This window comes from Nyctereutes procyonoides, unplaced genomic scaffold, assembly GCF_905146905.1.
Source record: "Nyctereutes procyonoides isolate TBG_1078 unplaced genomic scaffold, NYPRO_anot_genome, whole genome shotgun sequence".
NCBI classification, from domain to species: domain Eukaryota; kingdom Metazoa; phylum Chordata; class Mammalia; order Carnivora; family Canidae; genus Nyctereutes; species Nyctereutes procyonoides.
The window spans coordinates 9107221-9123910 of NW_026575132.1; the positions used below are offsets into that span (position 1 = coordinate 9107221).

Genomic DNA, 16690 nt, shown 5'->3' on the forward strand with positions numbered 1-16690 from the left:
TTAGGGGCACCCAGGTGGCTCAGTGAAGTGTCTGCCTTCACCTAGGTCATGATCCTGGAATCCCAGGATCAAGCCCCACATCAGGCTCCTGATTAGTGAGGAGTCTGGTTCTCTCTCCCTCTGCCCCTCTCCCTGCTCCTTCTCTCTCTCTTTCCCAAATAAAGAAAATCTTTTAAATTAAAAAAAATACTAAAAAAAGAAAAAACTTTAAAAATCTTGCTTTCTTCACTCCTTTTCCAGTCTCCCATAGGAACCCATATATAAGGTCTCCTTCCCACCTCCCCCACCCCCATTCTCTGCCATTCTGTACCCATTCATTTTATCTTTTAGGAGAGAAATTGCACATTTGTGGCCCATAGGCCAAATCTGGTCTATGCCTGCATTTAATTTAATAAAACATTTTAAAATAAATTTAATTAGTTGGCAAGATTTATAAATTAGGAAATGACACATAAAAATCTATGTATATAATTTCCTTTGAAAAAATTGAATTTGGGGGAAAAAAATAAAAATTTGATTTTATCAAAACCTATTCGACATTTTACCACTGGATGGCAGTGAATAGTGACTGTCTCCTTGGAACATGGTATGTCCTCTAATTTGCTGTAGTCTTTACCACTCCCTATTGTATTACACATGGCCAAATTTACTATTTATGATACAGGCTTAACCTCTGTAGATATTGGGATTTATGACCTTTTAATGCTATCCTTTCCAATGTATGTTAATTACATTCTCTCAGATTCGTTCCAATTTTGCAAATTTTTCTTATATTGAATGGTGTAACAAAAGCTCTGAAAGCCCCATAGGATTTTTTGAGCATTGTCTACTGTCTGGAGATAAGCTGTGGCCTTTTGGGCCCTTGAAGTATATTAAAATTCCTGTGGACACGTCCATCTGAAAAAAAGGAGGGGTAAACTCAAACAACTAGTTACACTAACTGCATATATGCAAGACCTTTTTCAGGGAGAAAAGCCCACCTCAGAGAGTGAATAAAGGGAAAAAGTGCTGGGCAGTCTGTGCCTGTTGTTGTAAGAAAAGTAGTGATTTACAATATTGATCTTCCTGGAAAAGAGAAGAGGGGATGGAGAAAGAAAACAGGTATTACAGTAATATCAGTAGGACCTATGAAAAGCAATTACAATGTCAATGACTTAACCTAAATGGCATATATACCTCAACTGATGAGTTAAGAGCTATCATTTTCTCTGGAAGTGGCTACTAAAGTCTCATGTAAATCCTTGACTGTGGGGGAAAAAAATTGTACTTACTTCAGTGTTTCTTTACTCTGACCTTTAAATCTTTATTTGTATTTCTTAAAGACCTCAATTATCTTAAAATGACTGGGACAACTTTGTAGTATTTAATATTTAACACAATTAGTCTTCTTTATAAAACACAAGAACTCTCCATCCTCTTCAATAGTGACTGACTCAAAAGGTCAACCTAAAAACAAGACTATAAAAATCAAAAGCTACATTTGGAATATATGTATATGTGCTGCCAAAGCGAGCACACATTTGGAATATATGTATATGGGTTTTTGGATTATATTTCAGTAATCCTCTACCTAACCAGAAAATGTAACAATATATATGTGATTCACAAAATAGAGTGAAGGTTGGTTTCCTAAACATGATTACATATTCATCATTATATACTTGGCCTGTTTCTTTTTAACTAGTAATTGTTAAAAAGCAGATCTACTTAGTAATAATTAATTTTTGATTGGTTACACTATTATGATGTCAGATGGACCCTAATAATTTGGACCACTGTAGGTTAGTATATTACACCTAGATGAATTCACTAAATATATATAATAAAATAATATTTTATCTTTTTTTTCATTTGTGTTCTTACTTCAAGACTGTCTGGGATTTTTTAAAAAATTATTTATTTATTTGAGAGAGAGAGAGAGAGCGCGCACAAGTGGCAGAGGGAGAGGGACAAGCAGACTCCCTGAACGCAATACCGGGCTTGATCCCAGGGCCCCAGACCATGACCTGAGCTGAAATCAGACACTTAACGACTGAGCCACCCAGGCAAACCGCCCCCCCGCCCCCCGCAAGACTATTTCAAAATTTTTGATATGTGGAGCAAAGAAAACAGTGTGTATACTTCAATACATACATATATAGACTCAGAACAATTAATAATACGAAGTGCTCAGTTTGTCAACACAAAATGAATAGTCTTTTAGAATTTCTCAAAGAAATTAAGAATTTTGTTCCATCCCAAATTAGGACAGCTGTCCAGGCGCACAATCTTCATAAAGAAGAGAGGGCTCTAGGGTCGCATGGGTGGCTCAGCGGTTGAACGTCTGCCTATAGCTCAGGGTGTGATCCCAGGGTCCCGGGATCAAGTCCGGCATCGGGCTCCCTATAGAGAACCTACTTCTGCCTCTGCCTATGTCCCTGCCTCTCTCTGTGTCTCTCATGAATAAATAAAGTCTTAAAAAAAAAAAAAAAGGAGAAGAGAGGGCTCTAAGGAAGGAACATTTGGTGTAGGATTATATACACTGTTTACATAAAAAGCTACAAATCATTAGATAAAAGACGTTTCTGAAAGTTACAGACTTTTATCTTAAGCTTTTAGTACACATAGGGGCTGCATGATCTTAACGTTATGGGAACCAGGGACGTGTTTTTTTTTTTAACTCCTTTATGTATGAAATGCTGCTTGTTTTTTTTTTTTTTTTTTTTTTGTTTGTTTTAAGTGAAGCAGATGTACAAGGGGTGCTCAGGACAGAAACAGAGCCCAAGCTTTGAGGTTTTTGCTGACTCTGGCAAATGTTAGATGTATGGCTTCCCCGGGGAGCCCATGAGCAGGCCCACAAACATTAAAAGTTGAAAGTTCCCTTTAAGTTATCAAGTTCAATTCCTGATCTACAGTAAGGCATCATCAGTACATGGCGGCCGTAGCTATTATAACTCTCACCGCTATTGTCTCCTATAAGGCTCCTTACGGTGCCTCGCCTCACAAACAGCTGCGTATATGGAGGAGCCGTCCTCCTCCCATCTTTGGCATACACTTGGCCAAATCTTACTCCTACACACCTGGCCACAGACGGTTGTTGGACCTCTCATCACTTTCCTACTGTGCAAAGTGGTTTTTGGAAACTAAAATAGCAGATCCCGGGCAGCCCAGGTGGCTCAGCGGTTTAGCGCCCCCTTCAGCCCAGGGTGTGACCCTGGAGACACGGGATCGAGTCCCATGTCGTGCTCCCTGCGTGGAGGCTGCTTCTCCCTCTGCCTGTGTCTCTGCCTCTCTCTTTCTCTGTGTCTCTCATGAACAAATAAATAAAACCTTAAAAAATAAAATAAAAAAGAAATAAACTAGCAAATCCCGTTGGCTGCAAACACAGCAGGAAATAAACGCCTTTGGCCCACTTTAGCTGTCCCAGTCCATGCGTCCTGTTCCCCACCTCCAACCAAAGGTGCGTTAGAGAGATTTCGTATCTAACCATCAATTCCCATGAACCTAGAAATCTTGTCTATCTACAAAGAAAACTCAAGCTTGTGAGAAAAGGGAGATTCTCTTCCTTTAGGGCTCCAAGAACTATATATTAAAAAAACAAAAACAAAAAAACAAAAAAAAACACACCTCACCTGAAAGGTGAGCCTACAGAGACGGGAGCACAGTTTACTAAAAACCCTACCCAGCGACCGGACCCACTCCAGCTGCGGCCCCTCCTTCGGAGCCCGGAGCTCGTTCCCTCTTCCTTGGCTCTGCTCCCGCCCTTCCCCAGGCTGCCGTTCGAACTTCCCGCGCAGCAGAACCTACCAATCAGGAGCGCCTTCCCTCGGGCCACGCCCCCTCCCCACCCGCGCGGGAGCCCCGCCCACTTCCGGGCACACCCCTCTCGCCCCGACGCACGCCGCGCGCGCGCGCGCGCACGTCGGCCTGTGACGCCGCCGCCGCCGCCGCCGCGCCCCATCCGGCCGGGGACCGTTGGGCGGCCCGCCCGGGTCCCTCCCTCAGGACCTCCCCCCGCCCCTGAACCGCTCTCGCGGCAGCGACCCATGTGGGAGTTCAGGCTCCTGCGGTCGCCGCCGCCGCCGCCGCTGCTGCTCCTGCTGCCGCAGCTCAGCCTCGGAATGGCCGCGTCGCGCTCGCAGGCCGAAGCCATGAACCTGGGCGGCGGCGGCGGCGGCGGCGGCGGCGGCTGCGCACGGGGCTCCCCGTTGGCCGCGGCGCGCCGGCCGCAGTGCGTGCAGCTGTCCCCGGTGCCGGGAGCCGACCCGCAGCGCAGCAACGAGCTGCTCCTGCTGGCGGCCGAGGCGGCGGGGCCGGCCCTCCCTGGGGACCCGGCGAGGGAGGAGCCGCAGCATCACGTTCTCTATTTCCCCGGGGACGTGCAGGTAGGACACCTGTTCCCTCCCCGTGCGCCTCTGCGAGCGGCCTCAGTTGCCCCGGCCCCGGCCCAGTGCGGGGTTCCAGGCTTGCCCCGAACACGCCCACACGTGCCCTGAGCCGCGTGGCCCCGCGAAATCCCAGGGCCCGCCCCTGCCACACCCCTGGGCCCCCTGCTCCGGGAGCCCCGGGGTGGGGGGGAGGAGGAGGGAGGTGCCCTTGGAGGGTCACGACCTCGGGCAGAGCCAGCTGTCCGTCCGTCCGAGCTTGGGGGGGGAGGGGGGGCGGGGTGTGTGCAATCCGAGCCCGAAGGAATGAGGCCCCGCGTGTATATACCTCCACCCCTGTAACCTGGCGGCGCAGAGGTGCGCGCGGGGTTCGGCGGCAGGCAGGCGCGTGGCTTTTCAGATTAACTCAGCACGCGGGGTGCCGAAAACCCTGGCAGTCATTAAAGAGCAAACGAGCAAAAAATAAAGCATGCATGCATAAATTAATTAATTAATTAAAATAAAAATTCTAAAGGTATGACCCCCCCTTTTTACTAACTCTAGAAAAAAGAGGGTGGGTGGGGAGTTAAAGGGGCAGTAATTGCTAAGCCTGTCAATATTTTGCGCTCAACCTGAATTCTGTACTTTTTTTTTTTTAGCTTTATTATTTGATTTTAGATCTTCAGGCAAATATTCGTGGCTGTCTGGTACTGGGAAAGCTGGGTCTTAATTAAATTAAAAAAATTTTTTTATTGGAGTTCGATTTGCCAACATATAGCGTAACACCCAGGGCTCATCCCGCCAAGTGTCACCCAGTCACCCCAACTCCCCCTCCCCCTCCCCCACCCCTTCCTTGTGCGTTTCCCAGAGTTAGGGGTGTCTCCCACGTTTTGTCCTGGGTCTTAATTTAGGTCTCCATGCAGAGCTGTGTTGTCTAGTTTGGCGGCCGTCCCGTCAGTTAGTTAGTTGTACGTGGGCCGTTTGGTTTGCATTCACGAAATGCAAAATCCAGGCGGGAGCGTCGCGCCGACGGCGTCTGCAGCGCCCGGGGGCACCTAAGGTTTGCGGGCGCCCGGGTGGGCAGTGTGCGAACGCGGAGCGTTTCCATCGTCAGAGCCAAGTTCTGTCGGGGGTAGTACGGGTCGGTGTGTGGACAGGGAAGCTAACTAAAATGTTGGCCAGCTGGGTTTCTCACTCCCTGAAACAGTAGTATTAGTTTGTTTTTGAGATGGACGCTTCAGACTGATGTAGTCGCAAACTTTGTGCTCTGTGTCAAACGATGATGAAGATGCATGTAATTTTTTTTCCCTCTTATCCTTAAAATAAGGAACCGGTCTCATTGACTGCTAATAGAAACTGTGAAAAAAACAAAAACAAACCCTAGTATTTAGATTGAAGAGTAGACTATTAATCCTCTGTTGCTCAATCTGGGAAAAAAACAGCATGACATTACTGATAGCGGCTTCCAGAGATTGGAGGAACAGCTACTATGTGCATCTATAATGATGATGATGATGAGAGTAATGATGATGATGATGACGAACCTTTGTTGAGAGTCTGCTAAATATTTATAAAGTGTTACAGCCAGAAAACAATACAAGTCTTCAGATAAGGTCTAAAAAAAAAGTGCTGAATACACTTAGAGTCATACCTCCTCTTTGTGTGTGTGTGTATGTGTGTGTGTGACATCATCCATTTCCTTATGTAGCCTGAGATTCCATTAGCTTTTTGGACAGTGATCTAGTGTTGCTTTACAGAGAGTGTATGAAGTGCTTTAAAAACCCAGGTCCTTTAGAGAAGAGGAAGATAATGCATCAAAAGGCTTTAATGCCAAATTGCCTAGGTTTGAACCCTGATTCTGCACTTTTTAGCTATGATATCTCTGGCTAATTCCAGCTACCTCAACTATAAACTAGCAATAATAATTTATAGGATATCAGTGAGGACTAAATACGGGAATTCCTCATGAGTAACAGTTCCTTCTCATCTTTCTGATGACTTTTTCAATTATTGGGCTACCCCAGTGCTCAGCTTTTGGACTTTTCTCCTCTACCTTTATCCCCGTAGTGATTTCTTGGAGTCTTGTGGTTTTACATTCCACCTGTACTCTGATGACCTTCGATATTTGTATAACTAGCCTAGAGAGGTTCCTGGAACTCGAGACTTACCGGTTGCATGTACAATATTTCCTTTTGGATATTTTTTTTTATTTTTTTTTAATTTATGATAGTCACACAGAATGAGAGAGAGAGAGAGAGAGAGAGAGAGGCAGAGACACAGGCAGAGGGAGAAGCAGGCTCCATGCACCGGGAGCCCGACGTGGGATTCGATCTTGGGTCTCCAGGATCGCTCCCTGGGCCAAAGGCGGGCGCTAAACCGCTGCGCCACCCAGGGATCCCAATAGATACCTCAAACATAAAATCTCTACATCTTTGCTTTTAAATCTGTTCTTCCTGCAGTTTCCTCATCTCGGCTAATGGGAATTTTTTTTTAGTTGCTCAAGTTAGAGATCTTGAAGTTAATCTTTTAGTAACCTCTCTTTTACACCTCATACCTCGATCAACAATTAAAGCTGCTTTCCCTTCTAAACCTATCAAAGTGATCAGAATAACCAGTTTAAAAGTAAGTTAAATCATGCCACACCACTGCTGAAAACTCTCCAGTAGCTTCCCATTACTCAGAGGAAAAGCCAGAGTACTCTTGAAGAAGGGCTCTTCACTGTCTTTATCTTTTCCCACTCTTGCTTGCCTTTCTCCTTTTTCTGTCTACTCTGCCCTAATAGCGTTCTTCGTATTACTCGGGGTAGGCACACTTGACCTCAAAAGCTTTGCACATATTGCCTGGAACAATCTGCCTACAGATGTCTGTAGGATTCATTACCTCACCTGTTTTGAGTTGCTCAAAAGTTGCCCTCGCAGTGAGGCCTTTTCTGACCTTCCTGTATCATAATCACATGTATACATACATGTGATCCCTGTCAGCTTTCCTCTTCTGTTTTACCCATTTCATTTACTGTATTATTCATTTCGGTTTTTGTCTGTCTTGCAACACTACAATGTCAGTTTCATGTCTGTTTTCTTCACTAAGTATCTCTGATGCTTAGTGATTGGTGTTCAGTGACTGGCATGTAGTAGGTGTTCAGTAGATAACTTGTTGAATGAATGAATGAATATATGTAAGTTGCTTTGAACAGTGCAGGAAGTGCTTGATAAATCATGGCTATTATTATATGAAATGCTTTTGGCTCACATTTCTTCATATCTTTGTACTTGATTTTTTTTTTAGCCTAATGTTTATTCGTGTGAAATTTACCCTGTTAGACACAGCTCATCTTATTAGTATATCAGTTCTTTCATAGAACCATTATTCTGGTTTGTATCATATATTAATTAAAGACATTCTTTCAATATCTTTATTTTTAATTTGGATAAATACCGAACAGAATTGGTCCAACGGAACTTTGTAGGGTACCATTAGAAGCTTTACTTCTTGTTGATACCGATTTGTTGTTTGGTATCAATTAGATCTGGTTGCCCAAGTAATTTTAAATTTTAATTACCATTACTTTCTTGATGTTCCTCTTGCAATCATTTTTGTTGGTGTTGTGTGTCCTTTTTTATTCTATATTTGTTATTTTCTCATTTGAATTAACAGGTGAGCTGAGAACATAGTAATTCATATTCCTTTAGGTACATTGATTTTTTTTTTTAATCCAGTAATGATTTTGGAGGGAACAGAAATCAGGATTTTTTTAAGGAGGCATTTTCCAATTTTCTTGAGTTATCTTGCTTTTTAAAGCTTCAGTATATAAAATTATACTTATCTCTTTTTTCAAGTATAAGCTTACAATTTGATGAGTTTTGACAAATGTTACAGTTATGTAACCAACACCATAATCATGTTATACAACATCTCCATCACCCTAAAAAGTACCTTTGTGCCCCACTTCTGTTGGTCTCTTTTCTCAGCCACAGGCAACCACTGATCAGCGTTCTTTCACTATAGTTTTGCCTTTTCTACATTTTCATTAATTTGCAATCGTAGTATGTAGTCTTGTGTCTGGCTTCTTTCACTTAGTATATGATGCTTTTGAAATTCATTCTTACTATTGCCTGTATCATTAGTATGTTCCTTTTTATTCCGAGGTAGTTTTCTGGTGTATGGATATACAATTTGTTTACTCATTCAGCACTTGGTGAACATTTGGGTCATTGCCAATTTTACCTTTAAAAAACCTGTTTTCCTAAAGACTAGGATATAGAGATGACCATGCCCTAAATGTATGTCCTGGTGTGTCACGCCTTACTACTCATACTACTACCACACTCGCAACACTTCTGAAACCTATTACATGGGTTTTTCCTCATACCATGTGATGCTCTGCACACCAGCTGGATATCCTATAACTCAATTCTGACAGTATCTACCCGGAGTTATTATTACATTTCACAAGTTAAGGGCTCAGTCCCACAAGACTGCACCCCCATTTCCAGTGCCAGTCAAAAGTCCCAGGTTGTCACCTGTGCTCCTGCAGACTGCCTATAAATTGGGGTTGCCATCATACCCTCCTTAGGTTCAGTTAATCTGTAAGAGTGACTTATGGAAACAATTTACTTACTGTTTACCCACTTATGAAAGGATATGATAATGGATGAATATCTCGATGGAAGAGATGCATAGGGTAAGGTATGTGGGAAGGGGTGCAGACCTCTCTCAGTGTGGCACTCCCCTAGAACCTCCATGTATTCACTAACCTAGAAGTTACCTGAACCCATACTTCGGGGATTTTTTTTATGGAGGCTTCATTGTACAGTCATGATCAGTCATTAACTCCCATTTCCAGCCTCTCTTTGGAGAATGGATGGTGAGACGGAAAGTTCCAAACTTCAGTCATGTCTTGGTTTTTCTGGTTGACCAGTTCCTGTTCAGAAGCCCACCAAGAAAAAAAAAAAAAAAAGAAGCCCACCAAGGGTCACCCCATTAGAACAAAGGTGTTCCTGTCACCTGGGAAATTCCAAGGGTTTTAGGAGCTCTGTGCCAGGAATATAGTTGTACTTGCTCTGCTGTAGGAATAATCCACCTAGCTTGAAACTTAATCATGAATGTCTCCGAACTGTTGTAGACACTTGCATGTTGTTTTCCTAAAGATCTTTGTACCTTTAACTTTAGTAGCTGTATGGGATAGGCCTGTAAGTTTTTGCAGGTCTGCAAGCATCTAACTGTGATATAAGAACCCCTTAATCTCTGCCAAGAGATTCTTTTGCCACCTGCCTCACTGGTGATGAGGAGAAGCTTGCTCCCTACATGTCCGCCCCCCCCCCCCCGCCCAAGGGGAATAAGCTCATTGCATTCCCAATTGAGATAAAAATTCTTGAAAGAAAGCACTCTCTCTTCCCATAGTCTTTAGCCTTTTCTGTAGACTGGCCCTGGGTAATAGCCTGAGTTGCAGAACCAGTTTTGGCCACCTGTCTGCAAGTTCTATGGGGATGTCTTGTGTTTCTTTTTGGAATTTGGGAGTATTTATCCATGGTTTTAATGGATCCGGGTTTTGACACAACAGTAACAATACTATTTTTATATTTTAGTGCACACAATTCCTTTGTATAAGCATGTCCCCCCTTTGATCATGTAACTTAGGGCTAATCAAAGAAAATACCAAGTTTTTAGATTTACCTATGTGGTAGAGACTGAACTGAGAATTACAGAATCTTGAATTCATTTTGACTCATTAACCAAATAACTGTATAATAGAAATAACTATATAGTTTCTAGGCCCTCAGTTTCCATAGCTATAAAAATGATTTAGCTGAGCTCTTTGAGATCTAAGTTCCTATTTTAATTTTATATCACAAATCTGAATATGCCGAGGGCAGTAGCAGAATCCATAAAAAGCCAAATGATAGCCTCCTCCTGGGAGTAAATATTTTTTAACATATGAAAAGCTATTAATGAGATTATGAACTGTAAGAAAGAATTGAGTATCTGATTGGGAAAATTCTCAAAAGACACGAATGCAGAATTAACAAAAAAAATGAACATTGTCAATAAACAGAAAAATATTCATCCTTCTTAGGAATCAAAACATGCAAATTGAATAAAAAGTAAGGTATTTTATCATAGTAGTGAAGGTTTTAAAAAAATTAATGTTAGTAGCCCGTGTGGGTAAGGATGTGGGTAAATTCTTGTATACTGCCAGTGAGAATGTAAATTGATATTAATCTTTTTGATGGGAAGTCTAAAAATTGTGATGCAAATCTATATTTATTGATAGGGAACCATGCCTGAAATATATTAAGTGAAAACTGTATGCATAAACTTGTTGAGGAAGAAGTAAGAATGCCGTCTATTATATGTATTTGTAAATGTGTTTGTACACTAGAGAAAACTGGAATGCTAGACTCAAATTTTAATGATTATTTCTAATTGGTGGTTTTATGGATGGCTTCTCCATCTTCCCTTCTACCTTTGTATATAGACTAAAGTTTTTTAGTGAATTTTACTTCTATCAGTTTTAGGTTTTTTTTTTTTTTTTAAAGATTTTATTTATTTATTCATGAGAATACACAGGAGAGAGAGGCAGAGACACAGGCAGAGGGAGAAGTAGGCTCCAAGCAGGGAGCCTGATGTGGGACTCAATTCTGGGACTCCAGGATCACGCCCTAGGCTGAAGGCAGCGCTAAACCGCTGAGCCACCCGGGCTGCCCAGTTTTAGTTTTTTAATAGAAAAATATTGTTAAAATTAAGTTTAAGACTGTACATTAAAAAGTAAATCCCCTTTTCATACCAATCTCTCCAGTCTCCCATTTCTCTTCCTCAAGGCTACCACTGTTGCTGATATATGTATTCTTCCAGAGACATTCTATGCTGTTGCAAACTTTTTTTTTCTTCTTCTTAAGATTTATTTGAGAGAAAGAGAGAAGGTGCTAGCAAGGGAAGGGGCAGAGGGAGAGGGAGAAGCCAACTCCCCACTGAGCATGGAGACTGACATGGGGCTGAATCTCAGGACCTGAGCTGAATCAAGACTGGGAACCTCAAATGACTGAGCCACTGGGGACCCCACGAACTTTTTTATTTTAAAACACAAATGGTAGCGTAGCTTACGGGGGTTTTTTAGCCCTTGTTTTATAACGCATGTTGAGTACTCATAGACCTGCCTCATTCTTTTGAAACAAAAATAAATAACCTTATACATGTTTATTTATGCATATATGCAGTTATATCACTGAGATAAATTCCTAGAAGTGGAATTACTAGTTCAAAAGAGAAGTGCATTTAAAATTGTTCAGCATGTATAGTATATAGTGTTATAAATAAAGGAAAATCACAACTCTGTTTCTCTTTCTCTCATACTCTGTATTCAGTCAATCAGCAAGAATGCTGTTGACTCTACTTCAAAATATATTGTCTGACCACTTTTACCACCTTAATTTTTCTACCACTCAGTGTTCAAGCCACCTTGTCTCCTCAGGATTACACTTGCGTAACCTCCTGCTGGTCTCCCTGCTTCAACTCCTGATCCTTCAACATAGGAACAAGAGTAATCCTTTCAAAACAGAAATTACATCAACCCTCTGCTCCAAACCCTATCATAGCAAAAGCCAAAGTCCTCACACCTCCCCCTCTCCCCAACAATCTTTCTGACCTTGGCGATCACTTTTTCTTTTTGTTCACACTGCCCGAGCTAGTCTAGCCTCATTGCTGTATCTTGACTATACCAGTCATGCTTCCACTTCAGGGCCTTTTGTAGTTGCAATTCCTTATGCCTGAAATATCCTGCTTCACTCCCTTGGTTCCTTCAGGTCCTTCTCAACTATCATCTTATTGGAGACCACCCTGTGTTTCAAATAATAATCTTCCACCCTCTCCAAATCCTTGTATTCCTTTTGCCCTGTTCTTTTTTTTTTTTTTTTTTAATTATACTCCATTGCACTTAACCACCATCTTAATATTTTGTGCTGACTTCTACCCACTTGTGGCTATTGACCTTTCGAAAGCTGGTCTAACCAAGGAACTAAATTTTTAATTATATTTAACTTTAAATTTAAACCTAAAAACTGATAGTTCAGTTCCTAGAAAACTTTTAAGTATATTTGAACAACTTGGATATGTGAATCTGCTTTTTCAACTGTAAATTTTATGAAATCTAAATTCAGATCCAGTATTTCCAGTGAAAATTTAGCATCCAAATTGAGATGTGCTGTAGGTGTAAAATACACACTGGATTTCAAAGACTTAGTAAGAAAAAGAAATGTAACATCTCTTACTAGTTTTTTAAATCAGTTACATGTTTAAATTATAATATTTTAGATATTTGGGCTCAATAAAATATATTATTCAAAGTAGTTTCACCTGTTCCTTCTTTTTAAAATGTAGCTACTAGAAATTTTTTTGCATGAATCATGTTATATTTCTATTGAACAGTGTTGCTCTGTTTACTTATGGAGTTGTTTACTGTGTATCTCTCTACTAAATGTGAGCTCTGTGTGGGCAGGAGTTTAGTCTGTTCTGATCCATACTCAATCAGTAGGTATCCAATAAATCTCATAGAATAAATGAATAAATTTGAATGAATTTCTCCCTTTTTAAAAAAAGCTACTGTGAATTAAAATGAAAACTAAAATTTATATGCATATCCTGGAACCTAAACAAAAATTTATTAATATATATATAGAATGCTTTTAAATAAACAAGAACCAAATAAAAAAGGACCAAAGTTATGCACAGACACAAGTAGAACTCCAGATGGTTAATAAATAAACAAAATTATAATTTCATTCAAATTTTCAATAAATCCAAATTAGAATAAGCTGTCCTTTGCCTAAGAAATTGAACGAAAAGAAGAGCTATACATACCTTTCTGGAAGATAGTATTGGAGTCTGTATAACTAATCTTAAATTATGAATATTCTTTGACACAATCTTTCCATATCCAGGAATTTATTTTTACTTATTTATTTTAAAAGGATTTTATTTAGAGCTGGGGGAGGGGCAGAGGGAGAGAGAAAATCTCAAGCAGGCTCCATGTCCAGTGTAGGACTCCATCTCCCCACCCTGAGATCATGACTTGAGCTGAAATCAAGAGTTGGACACTTAACTGACTGGGCCAGCCCCATATCCAGGAATTTATTTTTATTCATGTAATCTCAGATATATAAAAAGATTTTTCTAGAATGTTCATTGCACAGTTGACCCTTAAACCATGCAGGGGTTAGGAGCACTGACTCCTACACAGTTGAAAATTCACATATAACTTTTGATTTCCCCAAAAACTTAACTATTAACAGCCAACTGTTGACCCGAAGCCTTACTGATACACATTTGATTCAACAGATATTTTGTATATGTATTATATATTGTATTCTTATAATAAGATAAATTTTTTTTATAATCTTCTTTTTTTAAAGATTTATTTATTTATTCACGAGAGACACAGAGAGAGAGAGGCAGAGTCACAGGCAGAGGGAGAAGCAGGCTCCATGCAGGGAGCCCGACATGGGACTCGATCCAGGGTCTCTAGGATCATGCCCTGGGCTGAAGGTGGCGCTAAACCGCTGAGCCACCAGGGCTGCCCCAATAATCTTTTTTTTTTTTTTTTTTTTTTAAAGAAAATGTTATTATGGGGGCACCTGGCTGGCTCAGTTTGACGATAGAGCATTGGACTCTTGATCTCCAGGTTGTGGGTTTGAATCCCATGTTGGGTGTAAAGATTACTTAAAAACAGAATTTTTTAAAGATTTGATTTATTTAGTTGAGAGAAAGAGTATAAGAAGAGGGAGAAGGTAAAGCAAACACCCGGCTGAGCAGAGAGCTGATATGCGGCTAGATCCCAGGACCCTGGGATCGGGACCTGAGCCAAAGGCAGATACTTAACCAACTAAGCCACCCAGGCATCCCAAAAATGAAATCTTTAAAAAAAAAAAAAATGTTACTAAGAAAGAGAAAATACATTTACAGTATTATGCTGTATTTACAGGAAAAAACTTACTTGTAAGTGACCTGCACAGTTCAAACCCATGTTGTTCAATTGTTGTACCCAAAATTGAAATTTGGTTGTTAGAGTAATCCAAAAAGGGAGGGATTCAGGATAACAGCTTTAATGAGAAAATATTTTAAGGTTTTGTGTTATCAAAAAGTTTAATAAACCAATTTTTATTTTCAGTTAATGTGTTTAGGAATAGGAGATTGTATACTAAATTAATTTAAAAATATCTTAAAAAATAAAAATCAAAAAGTAAAAATATCTATAATCCCTTTAAAGTAAGTTTAATTTTTAAAATTTCTACTATGCTATTTAGCTATATCTTATAACCTAGTCTTTTGATAGATTTTAAGTTTAGATTGGGAAATTATTTGTTTAAAATCTTAAGATCAGAAGGTAATGATAGACATATAGTTTTCATTTTTAGTACATTAACCATTGGTCATATAACATCCCAATTTCCTCCACAATAAAAATGGGAAACTATTTTGTGGAAATAATTTTATATAAATATGAATTTAATGCTTGTTTCATCTTTCTTACCTTTCAGAATTACCATGAAATTATGACTCGTCATCCTGAGAATTATCAGTGGGAAAACTGGAGTCTAGAAAATGTTGCCACCATTTTAGCCCACCGGTTCCCCAATAGTTATATTTGGGTGATAAAGTGCTCGCGAATGCATTTGCACAAATTCAGCTGCTATGACAATTTTGTGAAAAGTAATATGTTTGGTGCTCCAGAACACAATACTGACTTTGGAGCTTTTAAGCACCTTTATATGTTATTAGTTAATGCTTTTAACTTAAGTCAGAACAGTCTGATATCAAAGAAGAATGTAAAAGATTTGAATAAGGACTCCAAAGCATCTAATTGTAGATCCAGTTCTCACACTACTAATGGTTGCCAGGGAGAAAAAGAGAGGACCTGTGAAGAATTTGATGAGTCCACCCTGAGTTTTTACCCACCATCACTAAATGGTGCTTCTTTTACTTTGATTGGATTCAGTAAAGGTTGTGTTGTTTTGAATCAATTGCTTTTTGAATTAAAAGAAGCCAAGAAAGACAAGAACATAGATGCTTTTATCAGAAGCATAAGAACAATGTACTGGCTGGATGGCGGTCATTCTGGAGGAAGCAATACGTGGGTTACTTATCCAGAAGTCCTGAAAGAATTTGCACAAACAGGGATTATTGTTCATACCCATGTAACACCTTACCAAGTGTGTGATCCAATGAGATCTTGGATTGGAAAGGAGCACAAGAAATTTGTTCAGATTCTTGGAGATTTTGGTATGCAGGTGACCAGCCAAATTCATTTTGCAAAAGAAGCTCCTTCCATAGAGAATCACTTCAAGGTTCATGAAGTATTTTGAGACTATAAAAGTATTAATATACTTGTTCAGTGGAAGAGCAGAAGCACTTTGGGTGTTATAAATACAGATAATAAGATATAATTCATAGATGCATTGTCAGTTTTTTGGGGGAGGGCGGGGGGAGGAAGCACACATTCCTAAAATGAGTATAATGTGCAATAGTATTCCTTGCTTGTGAATGTGAACGGTTTTTAATTTGGGTTGGGTTAGAATTAGTTCATTTGAAAAGTAAAAGATGATTTGTGATAATCCTACAAGGAGAGAGAGAAGACCCTTAAGAATGAAAGTTACAATATAGTCCTTATATAAAAGGTCTTGAAAATTGTTGGAAAATTGTTGGAAATAGTTTATTTTCTGAGTAATGTTTGGGATTAATTTTGGTGACGCTAATGGTAATTAGCTATTTGGCACTCAAAACTCCATTTCTCTTCAAGTAAAGCAAAGGCACACTGATGTTTTCCATAGTTTTGGAATTAACTATACCCTGCTTCATATGTTTTGTAAACTCATAGTCATTCTTTAATGTGCCACCAAGTATTTTTTTAAGACTCAAGTATATTTGTTTCCAAATTTCCAAGAACATGCAGTAGTGTATAGTTGTTTTTTGAAAACATTACACTTAAGCACTATGGCTTAATTTTTAATTGACAACTTTTAGATAAGTTATTTTGGAGTTTCTTGACTCCTGACCAAAAACCAGTTCTTTTGGAAAATTGTTTTAAATTGAACATAATTAGGTATATTGGGTAAAAATATGCTACAGATTTAAAATCTTTTCATCATATCAGTCTTTTGAAAGAGATCAACTTAGGTGAAATAAATGTGTAACACACTATTTGTTACTGCTCTATTGAAAAGGAGACAGATTCTAAAGATCTAACTCAATGTTTCTCCAGAAGCATGATTTTGTCTGCCAAAAGAAAGCAGCTCTCTTTGGCCAAAATGCAAAATTACATTGCTATAAGAAAAGTTACAGGGAAAGTTTGAAGACAC

The 16690-nt window shown here is 39.9% G+C and overlaps 1 protein-coding gene across 1 annotated transcript; it reads left to right on the top strand.

The window, feature by feature from the left end:
* Window positions 1-3935: 3935 nt before the first annotated feature.
* Window positions 3936-16030, top strand: CUNH2orf69 (chromosome unknown C2orf69 homolog). The gene is made up of 2 exons (XM_055345183.1): window positions 3936-4364; window positions 14873-16030. The coding sequence occupies exons 1-2, from the start codon at window positions 4026-4028 to the stop codon at window positions 15695-15697; spliced, it is 1164 nt and encodes a 387-aa protein (XP_055201158.1). The 5' UTR covers window positions 3936-4025; the 3' UTR covers window positions 15698-16030.
* Window positions 16031-16690: the final 660 nt, after the last annotated feature.